This window comes from Triplophysa rosa, linkage group LG16, assembly GCF_024868665.1.
Source record: "Triplophysa rosa linkage group LG16, Trosa_1v2, whole genome shotgun sequence".
NCBI lineage: Eukaryota > Metazoa > Chordata > Actinopteri > Cypriniformes > Nemacheilidae > Triplophysa > Triplophysa rosa.
Genome location: NC_079905.1, coordinates 17,156,949 through 17,182,053, shown reverse-complemented (window position 1 = coordinate 17,182,053; position 25,105 = coordinate 17,156,949). Strand labels below are relative to the sequence as shown.

The following is a 25,105-nucleotide window of genomic DNA, read 5'->3' as shown; positions in this document are numbered from 1 at the left end:
GATTTGAAGCCACAGCCCCATTCAGGGTGTGTTCACCCGAAGAGGTGCATTCTGGGTGACGGTGGTTTAACCACTCTACAGAACTTTTGCTGGAGGCGTCTTACAGAGCAAGAATAGCTGGTTTTTGCAAAGCTAAATCCAGTTGCTTGCCAATTAGGGCTGTTCTTCAAGACTTGACCAGACATGCGGAGCACATGAGCTGTTTATCCTAACAAGAGTACAGCTCTTCAAGGGATCTGCTCACTTTGATTCAGAGTTTAAAGGCATGTGTGTGCTTGTTTATCTGGGATTATGACTGTGCCGTTTAGGAAGCAACTGGGTCAGGCGAATAGAAAAACACACCTGACGTTTCTTTTAGACATGTGACTAACATGGAATTCTTTACCCTCACAATACCCTCACAAAGACGTCTTTGTATCATTTTGTGATTCTTATCAACAAGAAAAATTCCTGAATAATAACATGCATATCATTAGAGCATTTTTGCCTCATATACAAATCAAAATGTTCACGAACTTGACAACATGACATGAATTCTTTAGCAGTCTCATTTTGTAGACTGGGAGTCTGGGCCATTTCAGCCTATTTTTTTGGTAACCAGACAGCTTTCTTGTTTTTTTATGACAGTCTTCCCACCAAAACTATTCACCATTTTTCATTCAGAAAACTCCACATTTTGAAAAATACACAGAATATTCACATGCTGTGTGACTGCTATATAATGCTGTCTTTTTTACCAAAATTACCATTACGTGAAAGAAACTACTTTGTGCCAAGTCTTCTGGAACATATTTTTGCATCCAAAAACCATAAATTACATGTTTGTGGGCAGTTTGATTTGTTGTTCGACTCACAAGCTTGTTGAAATACAGGACCATTTTGTGGGAAGATTCTGCAGATTGTTTGGCCAAATGCTGGAGTCAGCAGCACTGACTTCATTGGCTGCTTCTTGTCCAATGGGATAAGGGATTACAGGTTTGCTGGGACCACCTTGGTTCTTTGTTTTTGGCCAATTTCAGTTCGCACATGCTGTTAGAAATAATTTTCAATAATCTGCCTTGTTTTAAGATAAAGCAGATTTGATATCTTTCATGTTTAACAAATACTGAAGTCCGTTATCTTTGAGGAACTCCACTAGATTCAGGAATATACCGGACCCTGTTGTTTTACCTTTGACAGAGGTTGCTATTTCAGTATTTGTTTCTCATGACCCTCAGATTTAAGGCAGTTTACTTTGTACTGATTTAGGCACTAAATTGCAGGGTCAGTTATTATTACAGGGACAATTCCAATGGAGCATCTTGAGGTTGAACTCTTTTTATGGAAACTGTAATGATAGCTTGCAAATTGTCCATTGTGGTGCTTGAAGGGAAAGTTCACCCAAAATGAAAATTCTGTCATCATTTACTCATCCTCTTGTCATTTCAAACCTCTATGACTTTGTTTCTTCGCAGAAAACAAAAGATTTTTTTTTGAAAAATGTTGTTAACTGGACCCCATTCACTTGCATTGGTTTTGTGTCCATACAATAGAAGTAAATGGGGTCCAGTGCTGTTCGGTTACCAACTTTCTTCAAAACATCTTTTTGTGTTCTGCGGAAGAAAAAAGGTGATAACGGTGTGAAATGACAGGAGGACGAGTAAATGTTGACAGAATTTTCATTTTTGGTGAACTATCACTTTAAACCTATGACTTTCTGTTTACCAGCACAGATTTTTAACCCCTGTGCCACACCATCCTCCGTGTCTATCATGTTCTCCATTAAAGGTCATTTTTGACCACTTGAGAACTGCAATATGCTGTCGTAGTACCTATGTTTACTAATCTCCAATTCTCTCGAATAAATCTGAAGTCTGAATGTCGGAGCCACATAAAGTCATGAGAACCGCAGGAGGGACCCTGCCTCCATCTCAGCCAACAAGCTCATTTAGGAAGACTTAATTACAAAGAAAACGCTACACCCCCACACTTACACAGACACACCCAGCCAGTGAGAGGGGTGTTTACCGACGGTTCACGGACCGTTCGGCTCACCCTGTCCTCCTCAGTTCTGGGTTTTGGGAGGCTCTGAGCCAAATCTATATTAATTGCTGACTGCAAAGTCTGGCTACATCCCAACCACAGCAGCTGCCTCTGAACCCCCCACAACCCCAGTCCTCAGTTTCTCTGTCTCTCTTCATCATTCCAGCACATGATGATTGCTCCTCATCATCCTGATGTCTGTGTCAGAGCAGCCGTGCGGATGTGAGTGAGTTCACAGAAGTTCACAACATCTGTTGGGGAAGCTACTTTGAAATTGTAGTTAGTAGGGATGCACCGATACTATTTTTAAAGACCGAGTACGAGTACCATTTTTTTTCTGGTACTCGCCGATACCGATACCTATAACCAATGCCTGTATAATGTACAATAATGTTAATAAACCAGTATCTTACTGGTACATTTTCTTTTTTTCTTTTGTTTTTAGGTCTACTTAAATTTAAGTACTACTTTTTATGATAAGTAGTACAATTTTACTAGCACATTTACTTCAGTTTACTAAAGTAAACAATATACTCTGTGGTCAAATTATAAAAAATTTAAGGGGGGTGGTGTGGTAAAATGTGAGTGTATTATAACTTGTTCAAGTCAACCGGACTTTTATTTTGATGGGACGCCACAAAGAGCATTTGTTTAAGTTAACCGGACTTTTATTTTGACAGATCGCCACAAATGGTGTTTGTTTATGTGTTCGTGTCCTCAAAAGCTCCACAAGCACAATGCGTTCAGTACACGCAACCGCACCACTCTTTCACACACGGTAACGCAAAACAAGCAGAATACATATTTAAACAGTATCTGAATATTTCGTTAACTGTTACGTTAGCTGTTCAGCGCTAATTTCTTGTTAGGAAATGCCTGGATTCCTCGATTCCGTCCACGTTTTCTGCATTGCGGAAATCATAGGGCTCTATGTATGTCACGTGAGGTATCGGTCTTTGGTGTCGGTGTGTCATTACGAGTACGAGTACGAGTACATGAGCTTGGTATCATCCCTAGTAGTTAGATAAGCTACAAGCTACTCATAAATAAAAGTAGCTAAGTTACAGCTTAGCTACCCATCTGAAAAAGTAGTTTACTATACTACAAGATACCATAAAAAAGTAGCTAGCTTCTTTGAAACTACTTTATTTTTTACAATCTCACATGAAAAAAATACAGGGTTACATGTTTACAATGTACAAAATACATATTTAAATATTTACCCACTCGTGTACGTCCTTTACGATCTCTTCTCAGTGAAGCTTAAAGCTGCAATACATAGTTACTGCAGTAGAGGGCGATAATGAACCACTTCAGTTTGTGATACAGTAAGAAGACGTTACACAGCACTGCTCTGAAAGCAGAACGGAATGTAGCTTTTGGTCGCGCTACACCGCTGCTTTCTTAAAAAAGTAATGAACTACTGGGAAAGCTACACTGTTTTAAAGGTAGTTGAGCTACCGCCAAGCTACTGAAAAATGTAGTTAGTTAGTTAGTAGCGTCGCTACTTGTGGTTAGCTACTCCCCAACACTGCATCTCACACACACAAAAGATGATGTTAAAGAATGACAATTTGGTGCCTCATTGACTTCCAGAGACATTTCTCAAAAAGATTTCTTCTGTGCTTCAGATGAAAGAATCACATACAGGTTTTGAACGACATGAGGGTGAATAAATGCTGACAATTTTTATTTTGGGGTGAACTGTCCCTTTAATAGATTGAAAGGAGTTTATAGCTGTCATACGAGAGCAACAAACTCTTGACTCGCAACAGATATATACACGCATACATATACAAGGGCTCAAAAGTACTCTAAAGCAGTGGTTCTCAAACTGGGGGCCCCAAGATGGATCCAGGGGGCCACAGATTTTGTGGCATTTTATGAAATATAGAAATTTATCATAGATTTTATGCAATAAAACATCAGAAAAATGACACCACCAACCAAACGAATTGAGGTTCCAGCATTGTATAACTGAATGTTTTTGGTTTAATTAAAATTCTAAGTTTAAGATTATACGTCTTTATATGGGGGGCCGCAAAGCGATGCACTTAACACAAAGGGGGCCTTACAACGAAAATGTTTGAGAACCACTGCTCTAAAGTAATGTTGTCTGCACGGTTCATGCCTCACAGACGGTAGCCCCCTTGTGAGCAATCAGGGGAAATGAATCTGAACTCATTGTTTTGTGTTTGGTTTGTCTTGGTGTGTAAGGGGGATGGGAAATGGCTTTAATCCTTTCATCTGTAGTGGTTCGACAGACCACTTTCCTTATACATTTTCTGTCGCTTTCTCTGCAGTCTCTTGTTTAAAGCTTCCTACAAGATGTAATTCTAAAGTTATAAAGACCTTATAAGTGATTTGCTGTTGGATTTTCTGTAAACCAATTTGGCTTAAGACTGTACAAAAAGGGGTGCCGGGGAGTGGACGCATTGTCGACGTTCGTTTAAAGAAACAATTAGACTCATGTGAATGGCGGGACACCAATGGAAGCCACGTATATGGGTCAAAGATCTTTAAAACAATGAGCTCCCCCTCACTGTGAGGGCACCTGACAAATAATGGCACCGGAACTCTGCTCGTATCTCATTGGTTGCTGGGAGACTGGTGAGCTGTCACTCAGGGTAATTTGATGGGTCCTGTTCCATTTCCTGTCACAGCTGCTGACAACCAAAAGTGACGTGGGAGTGAAATGTAAAGCTTCATCACTGTATATTAGCAATCATAAACACACTCTGTGTTCACAAATAACTTTATCTTAAAGGGATAGTTCACCCAAAAATGTAAATTCTGTCATCATGTACTCACCCTCATGTTATTTCATACCTGTATTAATTAATTAAATTTTCTGATGAACACAGAGAAAGATATTTGGAAGAATGTTAGCAATTTTCAGTTCTGGACCGTCATTGACTACCATAGTAGGAAAAATTAAATGGTAGGCAAAGGTGCCCCAAAACTGTTTGTTTTCCTAAACTCTTCAAAATATCTCATTTTGTGTTTAACAGAAAAAAAATATACAATATTTTTTAATATTTGTTTTCTACTATGGTAGTGGATGATGTCACAGAACTGAAAATTGCTAACATTCTTCCAAATATCTTTCTTTGTTTTTATATTTCTTTAACAGAACAAAGTTATTTATACAGATTTGAAACAACCTGAGGGTGAGTAAATGAGGACAGAATTTTCATTTTTGGGTGAACTAAAACCCGCTGAAACAGTTTAAAAGTAGCCCAGTTCTGCAGGAAAACAGTGGACCTGGCAACACCGAATAGAGGTGCAATTATAGCTACATTCATTTCAGATTAATTTCACCTTTACGTTTATGCATTTAAAATCTCCTCACAAACAACTCTTTTGTTGTGAACTGGGATGTGGGCAATAATACACAAGATATACAAAACATACACAAAAAAAGCAAAAACAGTTCAACATCTGGACAATTTCAGCATCCTGTTTACAAAGTACAATGATTTGGGACTAACTTATTCTAAGTTCGCATACCGTTTAGTATAGCGCAGACTGTAAGAAAAAACTGCTTTCAGAATTCCTGTCATGTGACTTATCACTAGCAAGAAAGTGTTTTTCCTCCATACTGCAGGATCTATAAAGCGTGAAGAGGGCCTGTTCAGTCATAAAGTCTAAAACACTGCCCACCCAAAATGTGTTAATTGTTGTCTGCCATTTAGCAAACACCTTTTTGTGATTTTACAGTCTACTGATTACAAGGGCGGTCTCACCAAAGCAACCTTAGGTTAAGTGATTTGCGTTAAAACAAAGACAGAGCACAATGGTGATGCTATTGCTAGCTCATTTTCTCATTTCTTCTCATTTTCACTTTTGTAGCCTTTGAGTTACTTGTCAAGATCGCTAATAATTGCTTTCAGCTAACTGTTTTGAGTATGAGTTTTTAGTATGTGTCAAAGCTATTTTAATTTGAAAATAGAGGATTTGGCACAGTTTATGTGGACTCCAGGGATTTTGAAATGGGCAGGGCTGTACAGTGCGACATATATGCCGCACATGCTACGAAAAAATCTGTCTGTGCTACGAATAAATTTACCAGCGAAGCACGCGTGCGATACAGTTTTGCACGTGTTTTAGACAGAGCCGCTTGTTTGTGTGAAGTGTGTTTGTCGCGGTGCTTGTTTGTGTGTGATGTAAATCAATGGTGCACCGCTATTTTAGTTGTTTATGCTTTAAAACTTGTTTTCCTGCTGCACTGAGTCCATATTTAGAGCCCTGTGATTTCCGCAAAGTGGAAACAGGGAAGGAATTGCGGAGGCGCTGTCTGGCTCTTTAAATATGTTACCTGGTTGTTTTGCGTGAATGTTTTTACAGTTTAACGCACGAGTGTGACACGAAGTGACTCGCCAGAGCTGATCTGAGAGTTTATTAAATAAGCATTTCACTGTTAGATAAAAGATATCGTCAACCACACACACTTTGCGACGACCCGTCAAAATAAACGTCTGGTAAATTTGAACATCCCGATTAAAAACCCTGTATTGTATTATAATATTTACTATAGTAAATTGTAGTGTTCTAGCAGTAAATTGATCAACTATAAACACCTAGATTATACTTATATTTACTCATCTAATTTTATTTATATATATATATATATATATAATATGTCAGAAACACCATTGTATCTTCAAAAGGATGAATTTTACTGCAGTTTACCATTTTAAATAAAATAATAGTATAGTAGCCTACATTATGTGGACTAATATATAATTATTGTATAGTAAAAGAATGGAAGACACAGAACTCAGAAAAATTCAAACAGAAAAAAGGCACTTGGGAAAAACTAAATTATATGGCCCTAATTTACCCAACTGTAACATTAATGTCCTTCGTCCGTTACCTGCCTATTTATGTGATAATCTACACAAATATTTTTATGTGTTTATTTTTTCTAATATAACAAGACACGGAGTGATGACATATGTCCGATAAAATGTCAGCCAGCTGTTACATCCGGCGCACGTAGCGCCCATAGGAAACAATGGCGTTTTTCACTCGGCCGCTTTAAGATGCACATAAGATAACGGTCAATGACTTGAGTCAAATTATTCAAACACTACGTCATACGCTTCAGGCTATCTGTTTCAAGCTACAAAATATGAAAAAAGTGAAGTAAACTTTTGCACTTACTTGAGGCTTGATCACAAAGGCATATAGCAATGTTCCGCCGTAGTGCTGTCGGTATGCTGAAATCTGAACCTTTTCTTACTAAACACATCTTTATCGCTTTATTAAAAATTACTCCCGCTTTTTTAGCTAAATTTAGTCATCGTCCCGTATGCATATACCCCATTGAAATGAATAAATAAATTAGTTTTTAATAAGAAATTGGACTTAATTAACCGTCTTCGAGGTTGAAGAATACATGACAAGTGCTCTTCGACTTCCTTTATACAGAATTTCCTCATATAGTTTAAATGCTGGTGCTCTCTTCTCTTCAGTTCACAAGTTCAGTATGTGCTATACGTGTGGACACGTCAGGGTCATCGCACCACACAGAACCAGTGAAGCGAGGTGCGATCTGAGATCTTGGCACACGTTTTTCAGCAGCTGTCATTCAGGAAGTGGGTTGTGAAAAGGTGTGTGTTTGAGTGCAGGTGTGGAAGACCAGCCCGAACCTGCCCCGACATTCAGTCTTTCTCAATAACTGACGAGACTGCCTCATGAGGCCAGTACTCCTGGCGTCAGCTATAAATCTATTTTACATGGTTTTACAAAAGTTGTCGTGTTTTTAAAGTAGAAGATTTCTGATGCTTTTACCTGCAGGCCTGCATTATCGGGTGGAAATGCGACCCCAGATTCCCGCCAAAAGTAAACCAAAGAAAACACTGATTCATCCATATGAGTTTTAACTTGCCATGGATGCAGTATTTTCTCATAATTTGTGTAAAGACTGCAGTGTCGTTTTCTCATAGACCGCAGTATAACTCAATGCTTACAGTCTCCAGATGAGCAGATCGCAGTGAAAGCATTTCTTACTGTGGTTTGGAGTCGACTCGTTTTTTGCCTGTGAATGTGAAGTGTGCCTTTAAGGTGCTGTGTGATATGTAGGAGGATAAGGCAATATAATGTGTTCAGAGGTGTATAAAGACCTTACATAATGAAGTGTTATGTTTTTATTATCGTAGAATGAGCTATAACTATCTACATACACCTTAGATCCCCTTACAAGGAATTCGCCATGTTGTTTCTACAGTAGCCCTAAACGGACAAACTGTTCCACAGAGCACGCTTCGTAAATTATGTTATCTCCTTTAGCAAAGAAGCAAAAACGCAATGGCATCTTAGTCCTGTGAGGGCCGCCGTAGTGCTTCTAAAGGGAGGGGTGGAGTGAGCCGTTGGTTGCAATTCGCAACCTCACCGCTAGAAGCCGCTAAATTCTCCTCATTGCTCCTTTAATGGAGGATGAAATTTAGTTAAGCCTCATTTTTTATTTGAATTAATGTATTTAAACCCAGTAGCCTGTAAATTCAATCCGCTCAGCGGATTCAAAGTTTATATCTTGAGCTGTCAGTTAGCTTGCCTTTGGTGCAAGAAATCTTTGCACCCTTGGTTATCTCCTTAGCTTAGTTTCTCTTTCCTCCACTAACAGCTTTTAATGGACAGATTGTAAGTGTCATTCACACCTTAATCCTCCCTCATTCCTGCATCCCCCCTAAACCCACTGCTGTTTGGTGTCACCCATGACAGTGAGAGATTAGAGAGCAGATCTGGAACATCTCACTTAGCAGCTTGTTGGGGGGTTGGGATCATCTGAAAACACAGGATGAGGTGAGAGCCAGATGAAGACGCATCTATTCGAACGCACATCGTGTGACCCCTATGGAAACACTGCAGAAGGACAGTAGCCTATTTTAAAACGTTTTGACATTGTATGATCAGCAAAGTAAAGCTCTCTTAAATATAAAAATTTGAAGTTGCATTGTCATAATTGTGTCAAATCATGGTCTTTGAATAATTTTGTATACATGTATTAAAATACAAAGAACAGATAATCAGTGGAGTCAACAAAACTTTAAGATTTCAGTTTCCAAAAAAAACAATACAAACCTGGACAGTCCCTCAGTTAGATTTTACTCGACAGTGCCATGTGGCTACAAACATGGTGCTTACATCACCAAGCATCTCTTTCCTTTGATTCCAAGCTTACCCACAAGCTCTATCAGGTTCAGACCCCAACACTAAAAATTAAATATGATCTTAATAGGCGAGCAATCTTCAACGTGGACATATTTTTGTGCATCAGTTTCCTCTTACTAGTGTGAACGGACCATAAAAAACCACCACAATGTAAGGAGGTCAACCAGTGCACCCTGAACCGTGTCCTATTTCCTGACATCCTCCAGTCACCCTCAGTTCCACAAGTCCTTTCCATCCTGTCTCTGTTGTTAACACACATTCTGCATAACCAAATATTTACTTTGATCCTCTGCTTTTAATAGCCTTTGTTCTTTTTGGAAGTTACATGCTGGCAACCACAGTGTTTATATTATGTTTATAAAATGATGGTTTATTGTTAGTTATTTGTTGGCCGTAAAGAAGGCTTGTTGCGATAGTCTGTCACCGGTGATACACGGTGTCCACCCAACATAAACGTTTTCCGTTTTGTATTCCTTTCTTATTACTCGTTTTGTTAATATATAGGAAACATATTTATTTTTTGCTTGATGTGTGAAGTGATTATTCGTTTTGTTAAAGGCAACCTATCTGATGTAAAGGTTTTTTATATTTGTTTCTTATTTTTTGCATGGTGTGTGCAGTGGTTATTCGTTTTGTAAGGTCTGTGTTTAATATAAGCAAAAGTCATTGTAATTTTTTGTAGTTTTGTGTGTTTTTATTAAGAAATGCATTGAACCCACCGTTAATTTTAAGCAATTGCCGTTCCCAAATTGCCGCTAATTCAAAACTGAAAGAAAAATCTGTCATGCGCACAGCTGCATCTTCGACCACCCCACAGCAAACCCCCACCCCCGGTGTCACTGGTACTACCGGTGTTTTTACACGTCTATTAACCGGTGGGAAAATTTCATCACCGCCTCATCCCTACCATAAAGACTGTTGGCAGACATGTCCTAAACTTGGCCACGCTTGCAGAACATATGGGGAGTGGAGAACAAGGTTAAACACCAACCATGTTGGTTTTTGCAAAGCATGCAAATTGGAATCAAGAGGTTGAATTGTGCTAACATTTGAGATGTTTCATGTTTAAGAAGTGTCTTGGATTCTAACTGTCTTAACAAATTCTGTAGTGTGTATACCTTTTATAAAATCCATCCTTATGCAACACTGCAAAACAATAGAGCTTAATAACAAAGTTTCCACCCTTCATCGCAGCCGTCTAACTTCTCCCAGATGTGTACGTCAGGGCACCATGGGTAACGTGAGTTAAAAACCGTAGGGGTGAGCAGGAGCCAGAATAGAGAGCTTTGCTGAGTATGCATTAGCAAAGGAGGGGCTTCCTTCTTTAATCTTACTCAGGGCTGCAGAGAGAAACCAAACGCCATCGCACCGCTCATCCAGGTAAGTTTGAGTGCGACGGTTTAAACCAACTAGAGAAAGAGCTCTGTCTGAGAGGACACTACCCTGATCCTGCACTTGAATTAACCTCAAAATACCTGTGTCTATGTGCATAATCAGATGATAATATATGCAGTTTCTTTTAATGCACCAGGCATCTTTAGCCTGGAGTTATGTAAATGAAATCTAATTGTGTGAGTTCTGTATAGTCTTCGCATTGTGAGACGGGTGGCCCTTTCGGCGACAGTGCAGGGTATTGTCATGCAGAAGTACGTTAGTGTTATCTGCCTCTCAATGCTACTGCTTGTCACTTTCTTCATGTCGTTCTGCACATGGTGTCAGTGGATGACTCCCACCAAGAGTACACTTCAGCAGCAACCCAGTGACACTGACAAAATAAATCCCAGAGAGGAATTTACCGAGGGTGATGTGCAAATAGAGAAGCTAACACTGAACAAATTGGTAGTTTCTCCAGAACACCGGAGAAAATGAGAAAATAAACTGTGTTGGGAGGTATAATGATCGGTTGTAAAAGTCTTTTGAGGCCCACTTTTATGAGCGTTTGTAAAAATCCACCAGAACTTGAAAAGGGTCCCATTCAGTGTGGAAGTTAACGAGAGGTGGGACGCAGTGAACAAAGGACCGAGTCCTTGCCCAGTGCACTTTCCCACACCCGGCCAACTGAGGGGAACCGTACAGTCACGGTCAACTGATGAATTATGCTGAAAATATGTCTCGGTTTGGATGTGAGGCAATTTATGCACTCCTAGTTGAGGCACCTTGTTGGTGGAACCCATCTCATCTCCAGTGACCCCTGACTCTGGAGCCGGGTCCCTTCCTAGTCAGATGACTGCAGGACCAGGCATCTTTAATCCTTTCTTTTTTATTTTGTTTTGTATCATGGACCACAACAAATGGAATAACCCTTCTCAATTGCAGTAATGGCTTGCTTTTAGCTTGTTGCTTTTTTGTTGTTGTCATATTACTCTGATGTTTAATAAAACATACTAGGACGGACGGTATTGCTGCTTTTCTTCCACCTGTAGACTTTATGTTCTGTCTGGTTGGCATCGAGCCATTCACCTTCCTCTAAAATGCCTGGAACAGCCAGCTGGCCCTTGATCAGAAAGCTGAATTTTTCCCATCATGCATCGGTGCACTGAGGATTACTTTGTCAGTAGTAGTTTGGGCTTGGTGACTGAGCCCTCACACTCAAGTCCTACTGAAGGAATCTACTTTGCAGATGTATGTCTGGATATGCTGTGTCCATGCCGATACCAGCCTGGACGGGTCACTAGCAGCCAGAATGACTGGAAAATCCAGTGGAGTCTGGTTTCTGCCATGCACCCTGAAAAAACATCTCTGTTGCTTGGCTCCAAACCTTTCCAGGTTTAGGATCAAGTTAAATAAATGTCTTCCGTTCAATTGGAGCTGAATTTTAAACTGAAAGTTCTGTTAGGTGTTCATGCTCTCAGAAGAAGAATTAAGGAGGGTGGACATTTGGGGAGAATAGTACACTAATGAAGGCCAGAAGCAGAAACACTGCAATGTGTTTTCTATCAAGAGACTTGCAGTTGTGGCTGAAATTCCAGGGCATAATAAAGGTCTGTCTGGACTCAATCAAAATAATCAGACTGCCACAGAGCTAAACTAAGAACAACTGCTTTGATGACCATTCAGAAGTTTTGTAAAAGCATTTCTAAAATAGTTTAACGAGTAATTGAACAGAAAGTGAGTATTTTTGCCAGATTTTTTTCCTGAGAACCCACACTGGGGAGTAGCTTGACCTGTACCGTATATCTGCAGCAAATGGACCATCTGTGGTTTGTAGTTTACTGATTCACGATAGAAAAGTGGTTGTTGTACCAAGTTGTGTACATTTTCAAGGAGTACCTTGAAATTCCATTATCATTCCAGGGGTAAGCATGCTCCCTGTTTGTCATTGAGGCCTTTGGGATATTTCAATAAATAACTTTTAAACCAAACCCAAACCTGCCTGTTTTGGGAGAAATGAATGCCTCTGCACTGCACTACCATGTTTAGGCATTTGATCTCCTTATCTACAACAGTAGCGTGAAGTTCTAGCAGTACTTATCGACGTATATATCAGAACACACAGCCACCTTCATTTCTGCTGCATACCTTCAACAGAGACTGAGGTTATGTTGTTTGTAATATAGTGTAATATAGTAAGGTGCCAGATAAAGCATGTCACGTCATAATCCGTTGAGAGAAGTTTGGATTCATCCCTTTCTGTGCCATGTTATCTATTCCCACAAAAAAATGATCCCTTGTTTGCTCTCATGAGTCATGCTATGTCATTAGATGATAAAACTTTCAGTTGTAATGAATCATAATTTCCTTCTTTAATCCACCCTTCAAATACAATATTTATACGTATTAATGTCTCTATTTGTGTTTATTTCTCTCGCAGAAGAGGTTGACTACAGCAGCTTTGGCACCAGCACTCTGACACGGAAAAAGAAGGCCGTGGTCACTCTTCGCAATGACCTGAACCGCAAGCGGCCCCACATCCGCATTGGCATGCCTCAGGACTTCCGCCCTGTGTCGTCCATCATTGACGTGGACATCCTTCCTGAGTCCCATCGGAGAGTCCGACTCTATCGACACGGCTCAGACAAGCCTCTGGGCTTCTACATCCGTGATGGCACTAGTGTCCGTGTTACACCCCACGGCTTGGAAAAAGTCCCGGGTATCTTCATATCCCGACTTGTACCCGGAGGCCTGGCGGAGAGCACGGGCCTGCTGGCTGTCAATGATGAGGTCCTGGAGGTCAACGGCATCGAGGTAACCGGGAAAACGCTGGACCAGGTCACTGACATGATGATCGCAAACAGCCATAACCTGATTGCGACAGTGAAGCCGGTGAACCAGCGCAACAACGTTGTAAGGAGCAGCCGCAGCTCGGGTCAGTCATCCGACAGCAGCGGTTCAGTGGGCTTCCCTGCCATGACCTTACCCACTGGTGCCACCGCCATCAGCCACGGTTACAGCCCAGAAGATCTTGAGAGCGACGAGGAGTCCGACATCGTTATCGAGAGCAACATCAAGCGGCCATCCCGACGCTCTAACGCCTCAGTAGCGTCGACAACATCCCGGACACACACGCAAACCGCCACGGTGACCCCGCCCAGTCCCCCTACACGGCCCCAAACGAGACCCCCGTCCACTGTGTCCACAGCCTCTTTCCACTCCCAGCCGAGCTTTAATGGCACAGTGCACAGTAGTTTGAGTTATAAGCTGAACAAAGACCTTAACCTCCAGCACCACCCCTACCACATCAGCAACCCCACCATGCGAGATAGCAATGGCAGCCTGCACAAAATCCTCAGCAGCCTGAGAACAGACCCCCGTCACAGCTTGGCGTTACCCAAGGGAGGGGTGGAGGAGGACGGCACGGTCATCACTTTATAGGACACACATTCACATATATGTACAGGCTATAAAATCTGGCATCCCAGAGACTTTGCTTTTCAGCCTGGCACATCAGACTCGACTTTGAACCTCACCGAATGGGTTTTGTAAAAGGAATAATTTAACAGAAACGTTATCTGGAAATTTTACTCTTTTTAAGTGTTCACTATCCATGTGTTACGATGTCTTTTCTGTCGAAATGCATTAGAATTAGTGGTGTGCATCTCTTCATTTCAAACCACTGATTTTAATGTGTCTCTTGAGGTTAATTTTAATCATGTTTTCTAAATGGGACCAGAAAATTTGTTTAGTCCTGTGTGTGACGCTTCATTGTGTTTACAGTTCACACCCGGGTGTAAAGGACAAACTCATTACATTTTACAAATTGACACTTAATCATGCACACAAACTTTTTGTTTGTCCTGCCCGAGATATGTCAATAGCCAAAAAGTACAAGTTGTTGTTATTATGAATTCCCAAATATTAATTTGTCTGTTGTATGTTTTCAGTGCTTTAATACAGTAAACAACTGTTTGGCATATTTTCTCAATCGACAGTTCACCGTGTCTACAAAATAAACTGATATCAGCATTGAAATAATATTGCAATTCCACAAATTATGGATTTTCATCATCTGCTGTAATCAAATGTAAACTAATGTTGACCTGGTAGGTTTGAGTTTGTTTATTTGACTGCAGTAGAGCGTAATGAGTCACCACATATAGGCATTTCACACTTTGATGTCTTCATAAAAGCCTCTGGGATCCAGTGGAATGCGACTGCCGGTTCTCTGTGTTTTAGTCCGTACACATATTTTCTGTCACCTCATTGTTAATGGACCCTCACCTCTGACCTCCACTTTTGTCCACACAGCTGAGCCCAGACTGTTGTCTCATAAGTAAGATGTTGGTGGCTCTCTGATAATGCAGTCACTGACCATACATAAACCCAGGCAAACCTACCAAAGGTATTAAATATGCAGTTAATTTGAGTCTTAAATCCTGCTGTTTGCATAGGGAGCAATTTATTTTTATATCACACCAGTTTACACCTATCAATGTTGTTTATAGACGTACTCCTTATTTGGTTTTCTCACTTGTCTTACTGAAATCAGTGGAGTTTAAAACCACTGTGGATATGCTTTTATTTTGCTTTAACGTTGACTACAATGTTTTTTGTTTATTGAACAAAGACATTTATTTCTAGCATTTTTGTGCCTTATTGCTCATTCTTCAGGCATTGTTAAACTCAAACACGCGGTTTTTGGATCTGACCACTGGAAATATAATATTATGACGTTTAAGTACAATAAGGGCATGGAGGAACACGCGCGCGTTTGACTTGAAATAGAGTTTGTCGCCATCTGCTGGACTTTCTCTCAACTGAGTCTCTCCCATTCTTTTTATATGTTGTGCATTAAATATTTGATTTATTTGTTTTTTGTATGTCTGTTTTAAAATCGCGTACATTTTATATAAATTCTAACCAAAACCATATTACTGAAGTAATAGGTACGTCAGTCGGGATAGAGCATCAAGGACAGTTTCAGGGTCACATTAGTGTTTTGACAGTTCAATTCATGTCAAATGTATGCATGTGATTGGATTTTTAATTCGGAAAGTTCTAAATCTGTCATGTTCAGTGTCTGAACATCCTCACGAGGGAGTTCGTGAGGTTTTAAGCCATTTTAATACTAAAAGACATGAAGCATGTGAATATTGTCTATATGTTTTTTACACTGATGTCGAACTTTTTATGAAAAAAATAATAAAATTCAGAGACAAAACCCACTGTTCTTTTTTCTTTTGCACGTACAAACCATGAAATGATATAAAATGCACTATGTTTTAATGTTATTAATAACAGATTATGTTATATTATATCATATATTTTAAATCTAAAGGACTTTTGTTTGCTCCTTAAAGTTTGTTGAATCTTAGTCACATGACCAAACACGCAGCGATGCGCTTCTCCGATTGGCTCTTAAGCCTGCGCATGCGCGCATGGAGAACTGCAATCACTTCCATACAAACAAATCCTTACGTTGAGTGAGGAGGAGAGAATATGGAGCATCGCTTTGACAGGGCACCGGCGGTGCTGTCACCGCTGGAGGAGTCCAGTGCGGAGGTGAGCAGAGACAGCGGTATCGTGTCACAGAGCGCCAGCAGCTTGTCTATGGTAAGTGAGGCCCTGAGCAGCGGTACAGTGTCTCAGAGCCCGAGCTTCGGTGCTGCTGTGGCCCAGAGCCCGAGCTCAGCCGCGGGGGAAGCCCGGGATCAGAGCGAGCAGGAGCAGCCGCAGTACGACGAGTTGCTGAGACACACGGCGATCGCGTACTCTTCTTATATCAGAGCCAACGCTGAAGAAGAGGTGAGGATTCATATATTCGCTCATTTATAGTCATGCGTCTCTGTACTCGTGCTGTTGATAAGCGTAACAGTTAAAGCGTGACGGGAGTCATATGTAGACTCGCTTTTTCGTATTCTACGTCATATTTCACCTTTCTAGACATGTCGTGTGTTTATATCACAGGTGCTGTGTTTAGAGAAAAGTCTGGAGGAAATGCTTACAAGAGTCGATGAGTTTGTTGGAATGCTTGATATGGTAAGATCAATGTGAATGGTAGTTTTGTTGCTGCATCATCAAATCATTTCATTGAACGTGCATTGGATCCACTTAACACACCAACATTATATGGGGCGCATATATGCACAAAGCAAGACAAAATAGTCAAAATACAAATAAGCCAACCTTCAGTTTTTTTCTCTCAAAATTTAGAAATTGCAACATTAACTTCTATTTTTTCTTTATTAAAACTCATTAACAAGTCATTCCAGTGCTGGTAAGCCACCAGCACTGGAATGACTTTTAGCTAAATCAGATAAAGGATAATTGTAAATTATAAACTACTGTTTTGTTTTGTTATATTCTACCTTTTCATCCTATAGCCTATCTATGCCAATGATTTTAATTGTAATACATTTAAATTGCTTATTGGTGCATCTTTACAACATACAGTTATAATTCTTTAACAGAAGTAACATTAACAGTTTTTGCTTAGTGTTTGTATATTTTGTATTCCTAATTTTGTAAACATTCAGGCCTTGTTTTCCAAGTCTGTGAATGAAGTATTCAAATATAAAGCCACAATGCTAAATTTGTTTTTTTGTTTTATCTGTACTTTGGAATGTAGTGCATTAATCTTTGATCCCGTGCAGAATCTGTTCAGCCGTCTATTTCTAGTATTAATATCTGTTCTATGCAATCTAGTCACAAGCGGGCAGTTGTGAACAGATTGTTATGGACAGTTTGTATATGAATGTGTTAACTGGCACAGAACAAGAATAGGAAAGAAGAAATGTATATTATCAGTAAATAAGCTATGCAAATGTGTAGTGTCATTTCAACTTGTGTACAGTATGTACGTATATACATGTATACTGATCCAATCTCAGGCCTGTTTCACACAGCTCATATAAGCAGCACTGCAGCGTATTTGCACCAGCAGTCTATCTTTCAAATTCCAAAGAGCAGAACTAACTACATCATTGTCTGGATTTGGTCAGACAGACTGAAATAATGGTGCCGTTTATGTGCCACTAACTGCATGTGATATTGCACTGAGCCTTACAGCCTCTTTTTATGGGTGTGTAGTTCTTTATTATTATATGTCGCTTCATTAAATCCTTTCTTTCCAAAAAAGTCCAAAGTGCATTTTCATTGTGTTCAATGCCGATTTCCTCATTGCTGTGCACTGCCTGTTAAAATAGGAAACGTACAGTAAATAACACCACATTTGCATGCTGCTTACATATGCAGTGCAGAACAAGACTGAGGGTGAAAGCTTTTTATCCCAAGATAGTTTAAGTCTGAGAATGTTTTGGCCAATTGAACTGGATTTTAAATGGTTTAGGTTATAATATCTTGTCCCTTTGACTATGCATGCGGAGGTGCAACTAAGGCCACGTTTACACAATGAAAAATGGAAACGTTTTTCCTTTGCGTTTTTGAAAAGTTCCACGTACACATGACAGCGTTATCAAAACGGTCTTCATTTACACGGATAAAAACGCTGTAGTGTGCACGCCAGGCCAGTGGATGGCGATGTTGTTGTGTAAAGAAACAGGACGTGCCTTGGCACATACACATGTTGGTCAACGTATGTGTGTTTAAAGTCTGGAAAATGTAAATAGTGTGTCTCCGCTGGTCTTATTGATGCAGCAAATCCAAATTTAGCTAGGGAAACGTTACTACATAGTCGAGCAGCGAGAGCTCACCGTATGGGAAGCCGCCATATTGTCTATAGAGTTTATGCATTGACGTCACTTTCCCACGTGAACACGCCGGGACACGCTCCCTTGAGTGGTAAAACTAAGGTAAAATGGCTGCATTCAATAGGACGAACAAAAACCGGAACTAAAACACGCAAGTATTTGCTGAAACTACAAGCAGGTGGACTCGACGGTGATCCGTACGACTACTTATGACATACAAAGGAATCAGGTGTACTTAGACACTCAAATGTTGCGCGGAATTGCGTTTCCTGATATTGTAACCATTCATTTTGCCCAGTGTTTTACCACTCAAGCAGGCGCGTTCCGGCGTGTTCACGTGGGAAAGTGAAGACACCTGCATACCCTCTATACTCGCGCGACCGAGCGCGTAATGCGCATGCGCCTGACGTCCTCGGTTTCAGAAAGTTCCGTCATGTTTACATGGAAACGAAAATGGCTGCGTTTTCAAAAAGTGGCACTTTGAGTTGCGTTTTCAAAAGTGTGCGTTTTCAGTCCCCAAAAACGCTGTTTCCATCTAAACGAACGGCTAAAACGCATAAAAAGTTTTCCATTTTCGTTTGAAAACGGCGTCGTATAAACGGCCTCTAACGTTGATACGTGTATGTGTGAAATATTTTAACAGATTCGAAATGACACCTCTCAGATTGTGAATGAGAACCTACCACAGATTCAAAGAAAATCCGAAGAGATGAGAGAGATTTACAGAAAAATCGACAAATTGGAGGTACTTCTGTAAACATTGGCTAAACCTCAATGTTAATTTACATTTCTCTAGACATTCTGAGTCTACCGTCTTATTTGCAGGTCTTCGTCAAAATGGTTGGAGCCAATGTTAGTGTGATGGAGGAACAAGTAACTCAAGTTGAAGGTGAAGTTGGAACCCTACCAGGTGCCTTCAAAAATATCTTTCGCACAATGAGCGTCCCAGGATTTTTAAATGTAAGCATAGGCATTATATGTCATCCTTCTATCATTAAAATAATACTGATAATTGCAATTTTGATCTTTTTTTTCAGAAACCTGCAAGAAGGCAATCACAAAGGCATCAAGACGTTCCCAGTGTATTTAGGACAGACGAATATTTTAAACCTCAGCCTGAGCAGTAAAAGCGAGACTCTGGTCTTGGTAAATGCTTTATGAAATCCATACAAGAGTTCTTCAACATCAGCAGTGCTGCCTGCTCTCAGACGCACCTACCTGGGATTGCTAACACAGCATTTCACAGTCGCTTCAAATTCTTGAAATGAATCCTGATCAAAGCCAAGTGTTATTTTAGTAGACCCTTTAATGGCAGCTAGTTTTATAACCAACAGAAGCTTTGGTTTTAAATAACTTGATTTCCTTTTTTCAAAGTGCCTCCAGTGAGTCTGACGCTGTTTCTTAAATGAGAAAGCATGCTTGCAAAATGTCAGAACTTTAGTTAAAATGTTTCTATGATTTTTATCAAACGTGTACATAGATTTACAACTTTACACATTTTGCCCCTAATCTGTTCTTCCAATGCTTGATATCTTTTTGCACTATATTCACTGTTGTTTTAATGATCCTTTTGTCTTGTAAAGGTCTTATATCAATGTCTGGGCACATGTTGACATTGGATATTTAGTTCTTCATGTAACCAGTGAAAATAACTGGGATACTCTGGGTTCTTATGTAGCATTCAGTGGCACACTTCTAGTCAAACAATATCACCACAACAAGTCAATTTAGTCTTGAATCATTTGCTTTTATATTTAATGTCCATAAACAACTGTATTCTATATGATTACATTTGTGACTAATGATTGTCAGTTTTTAATAAATTTCAAATTTACGGACTGCTTGGTTGAACTGAAACTGCTTACCGTAGCTTTTAAGGATATATTCGAGCAATGTTTGTCCAGTTAAGATGATCTTGAAGCCTTCAATGTCAAAGCACACAAACATTATCTGATTTGGGTTGAGCATCATGCATCTTGAAAGAAGCATCAACCTCCTTACCATCCCCTTTAGAAAAATGTTGTTATGAAGTTGTTATTTTACAAATAAACTCTACACATGAAAACTGATAAAAGGGTTATCACATAAATAAATAATTTTTGAACTTTTTCTTAATACACGCCACATATGACTGTTGAGTTACTTAAAGGCGCAGTTCTTAATTAACAGCGGCCACTAGCGTTGTATTATAGATTTGCTACAAATCGCTCAGTCCAAACACGACGGTGGCCACCACAGTACAAAAAGATGTCGTTCTCATGTTGACGAAGGGAAGAGATTTTGCGGGCATTAGAAAGACTGTAGAAAGAGCTATGTATTACATAAAATAAAAGGTTTGTGGATTTTAAGTTTAAAAAAGATAAAAGTCAGGCAGGAGCTAGGACCTGCGTTAATATTATAAAGACTTTCCAGCAGAGACACGTTAGGACCCGTGGCACTAAGGCTTTTAGCAGATATGTAACGTTACTCACAGATATCTATGGAAATACTTTCCAGCAGAGACACGTTAGGACCCGCGGCACTAAGGTTTTTATCAGATATGTAACGTTACTCACAGATATCTATGGACATACTTTCCAGCAGAGAGACGTTGGAGAGAAAGATCGTCTTAAAATCACCCCCGAGGAGGTTGCTTTGATTCGGGTCAGTATTTGAGTATTGTAACCAGGGGCGTAGCTACATGGTGGCCATGGGTGGCCACGGCTACCCCTGAATGATGGATGGCCACCTCTGTTGTGCGAAGCAGTTTTAAGATGCGTGTCGGAGTGCTGCGCAGATCATTTAGCGTATGCACTGAAAGTAACGCGAGAACATTACTCTTGCGTTAATATGATGTCATACGCTGACGCACTGACGCAAACAGTCTGAGCACTACAGCTGAACAGCTGCTAACCGCTTCCTGACAGTGACTGTCTGTGTACCATATAATTTCATCACGAGCAGAAGGATCAGGTCAGGTCTTGTTTAACTGGATTTCATTCATTAATTACATTTTCGCGAAAGTTTAAGTTGGGGTACTGCAATGTTTATTTTCTATAAAAAATGCTAACTTACTGTAGGGTTGTTCCGATAGACGATACTATCGTGTATCGACGATCCTGACCTATCGGCGATAGCTGATTCCCTAGACGATAGTTGGCTGTTTGCCAATATGTTGCAAATCAATATTACAAACGCACATTGCGCATTTCTTCATGCAAGAAAGCTTGCAATGCACGCGGCTTAGGCTTTTCCTCACACCAGAGAGAGTTTATAATGTGCTGGCTTTGAGTTTTCAGTGCACGAGAGAGCTTGTGATGCGCGCGGCTTTGGCTTTTCCTCGCAGGAATTGCTATGCGCGTTAGGGTTTAAATCCATTGCACGAGTTGTTCCCGTTTGGCAATCAAGTAATAACAGTGCACGCTGGCATCAATGACGCATTTGGATGAATGATATTGACTTATAGCAATAGTTTACTTTCTCTTGTTTAAAAGGTTGCGGTGGTAAGTAACAATGTTGCCAACTGCACTGAACTTAAACTCTGATAGAATGCTAATTGCAGTCACACATGAGCATTTTCTAGACACATAAGCTTCTGTTTTTGTCCACAAATCCAGCTTGTCATAGATAAATGCGTAATTGCCCCGCCCCTCGATACTATCGTGTATCGGCCACAGGCTGGCGATAGAACGATCTGACTATATTGAATATCGCCCAACACTAACTTACTGCAAATGATAGCTAGCAAATTATTTTAAAATAATGCTAGCACATGAAAGCATTGCAAATAAATTGTTTACTTTACATTCTTTGTGTATGTTTTTGACAAGCAAACTATGTGTAATGAAGAATTTGTGTAAATTACAGTAGAAGTTTAAAAAATTCTGTAAGGATTTTTTGGGCACCCTAATAAAATCACTGGGTCTTACCTGGCCACCTCTAAAAAAAGTTCTGGCTACCCCTCTGATTGTAACATACTAACATACCAAGATATGTTGTTGTTGTAATATTATCTGTGTGACGGAGTAGTTTTGAGCGTCATTGTTTATCTGGAACCGCTTTAATATTGTACTCGTCCAGATACTTGAGAGAGAGAGAGCGCGCTCGTTGGAGCCGAAACTGGAGAGCGAGCGAGAGTGCGTTATGATGAATAAACTTTCAGTTAATCCGCGGGTCACATGCGTTCCGCACCGGAGAGCACGATCCGTACGGATTATGGATCTTCCCGCGATCTGTTTCACCACGATACCGCAGCGGAGAGGAAGAGGAAACGCGCGTTGTAGAGTTGTTTGTCCCTTTAGGGCTGCTGTACAAAACATGGCGGCGAATTCAGTGTATGTCCGCTCTGTGTGTAGATATAAACAGCTTATTCTAAGGTTTTACAAACTTAATGGTTCATTACGTAAGGTCTTTATACACCTCTGAAGAAATAGTTTTGTATATTATATTGTATTTCTGTCAATAGATCCTCCTAAAAATGCCGTATTGTTTCTTTAAAAGTGAATATGAATTTGTTTTCTTTGCTGTATTTGAGGTCTGAAAAAACACAGAGCATCCTTTCTGTTATTTTGACCTGTTTCTGCAGTTTTCAATTTCTGCAAATAGAAGAAACGATATTTTTATTTGAAGTTTGGGAGAAATATTGTTAGTATAGTTCACAGATTGCAACAAAAATGTAAATTTGACCTAAACACATACCTATAAATAGTAAATTCAGAAAAACTTAAAATAATTCTGAAATGGTCTCTTAATTATTTCCGTGGCTGTATTTACTGTTATGTTTTGGTCATTACCATAGTTAAACACTGCGCATTCACTGAACATGATTAAACTCATTTCAGTTTTCTGACTGACCAAAATACAGTTCAGACTCATTCTTCGGTCTGAATCTTACAGTTTAGATTAATTGTTTTTTTCATTTGGAATGTTCTCACTCTGGAAAAAGTTGAGTAAACAAAGTACTGTACATATTTTGTATTTGATGCGACAGAAGTTCTGTTTGCATTAGGGTGTGAGTAATTAATAGTAATAAGTAAGTAGTTTTATGTAAAAAACAGTTTACAGTTATTACAGTTTACATTACAGTTAAAGTTTGGGTGTAGATACAATCTTTTGTAGGACGAAGTATTAGTAGCTCACAATTAAAAAGTTTTCATTGTACAGAACAAATAATAGTAGGATAGGATGTAGACATATTTATTTGTACACCAAAACAAATGAGGTTCTGGCTGAATATGAGAGTTCATTAGTAACTGCATATACAGTGGGGCAAAAAAGTATTTAGTCAGCCACCAATTGTGCAAGTTCTCCCACTTAAAAAGATGAGAGAGGCCTGTAATTTTCATCATAGGTACACTTCAACTATGAGAGACAGAAAATCACATTGTCTGATTTTTAAAGAATTTATTTGCAAATTATGGTGGAAAATAAGTATTTGGTCACCTACAAAAAAGCAAGATTTCTGGCTCTCAATTCTTCTTTAAGAGGCTCCTCTGTCCTCCACTGGTTACCTGTATTAATGGCACCTGTTTGAACTCGTTATCAGTATAAAAGACACCTGTCCACAACCTCAAACAGTCAGACTCCAAACTCCACTATGGCCAAGACCAAAGAGCTGTCAAAGGACACCAGAAACAAAATTGTAGACCTGCACCAGGCTGGGAAAACTGAATCTGCAATAGGTAAGCAGCTTGGTGTGAAGAAATCAACTGTGGAAGCAATTATTAGAAAATGGAAGACATACAAGACCACTGATAATCTCCCTCGATCTGGGGCTCCACGCAAGATCTCACCCCATGGGGTCAAAATGATCACAAGAACGGTGTGCAAAAATCCCAGAACCACACGGGGGGACCTAGTGAATGACCTGCAGAGAGCTGGGACCAAAGTAACAAAGGCTACCATCAGTAACACACTACGCCGCCAGGGACTCAAACCCTGCAGTGCCAGACGTGTCCCCCTGCTTAAGCCAGTACATGTCCGGGCCCGTCTGAAGTTTGCTAGAGAGCATTTGGATGACCCAGTAGAGGATTGGGAGAATGTCATATGGTCAGATGAAACCAAATTAGAACTTTTTGGTAAAAACTCAACTTGTCGTGTTTGGAGGAGAAAGAATGCTGAGTTGCATCCAAAGAACACCATACCTACTGTGAAGCATGGGGGTGGAAACATCATGCTTTGGGGCTGTTTTTCTGCAAAGGGTCCAGGACGACTGATCCGTGTAAAGGAAAGAATGAATGGGGCAATGTATCGTGAGATTTTGAGTAAAAACCTCCTTCCATCAGCAAGGGCATTGAAGATGAAACGTGGCTGGGTCTTTCAGCATGACAATTACTTGGAAAGGCTAAATCTCATTTATTCCGACCGTTTTCAATTTGTAGCAATAAACAATGAGGTGTCACGCAAATCGCAAGTCCAGTACGGTGTACCACAGGGCTCAGTCTTAGGGCCTCTGCTCTTCGCATTATACATGCTACCTCTAGGAGATATAATAAAGCGACACGGAGTTAGCTTTCACTGTTATGCTGATGATACTCAACTTTATATTTACTTAGGTTAATGCCTCATGACACACGTTACCTATCGTAAAAGGAATCATAGCGATATAAAAAACTGGATGAGTAACAACTTTTTATTACTGAACTCGGACAAAACGGAAGTGTTACTTATTGGACCGAAAACTGCTATAAGTAACAACCAAGAATACTGTTTAACTATTGACGGATGTTCCATAAAACCCTCGTCGTCAGCAAAGAATCTTGGCGTTCTATTCGATAGTAATCTGTCATTTGAGAGCCACGTCGCCAACACCTGTAAAATTGCGTTTTTCCATTTTAAGAATA

General features: G+C 40.0%; 2 protein-coding genes across 2 annotated transcripts in view; both read left to right on the top strand.

The window, feature by feature from the left end:
- The window catches only part of pard6gb (par-6 family cell polarity regulator gamma b), a 33,194-nt gene extending 17,401 nt beyond the window's left edge, over positions 1–15,793 (top strand). The window contains exon 3 of the mRNA XM_057355079.1: positions 13,010–15,793. Within this exon, the coding sequence (XP_057211062.1) occupies positions 13,010–14,010 (1,001 nt within the window). The 3' untranslated portion in view covers positions 14,011–15,793. The remainder of the gene's footprint in view (positions 1–13,009) is intronic.
- Positions 15,794–16,000: 207 nt separating this feature from the next.
- On the top strand, positions 16,001–20,342 carry bloc1s4 (biogenesis of lysosomal organelles complex-1, subunit 4, cappuccino). The gene is made up of 5 exons (XM_057354808.1): positions 16,001–16,380; positions 16,543–16,614; positions 18,928–19,029; positions 19,110–19,244; positions 19,322–20,342. The coding sequence occupies exons 1-5, from the start codon at positions 16,075–16,077 to the stop codon at positions 19,409–19,411; spliced, it is 705 nt and encodes a 234-aa protein (XP_057210791.1). The 5' UTR covers positions 16,001–16,074; the 3' UTR covers positions 19,412–20,342.
- Positions 20,343–25,105: the final 4,763 nt, after the last annotated feature.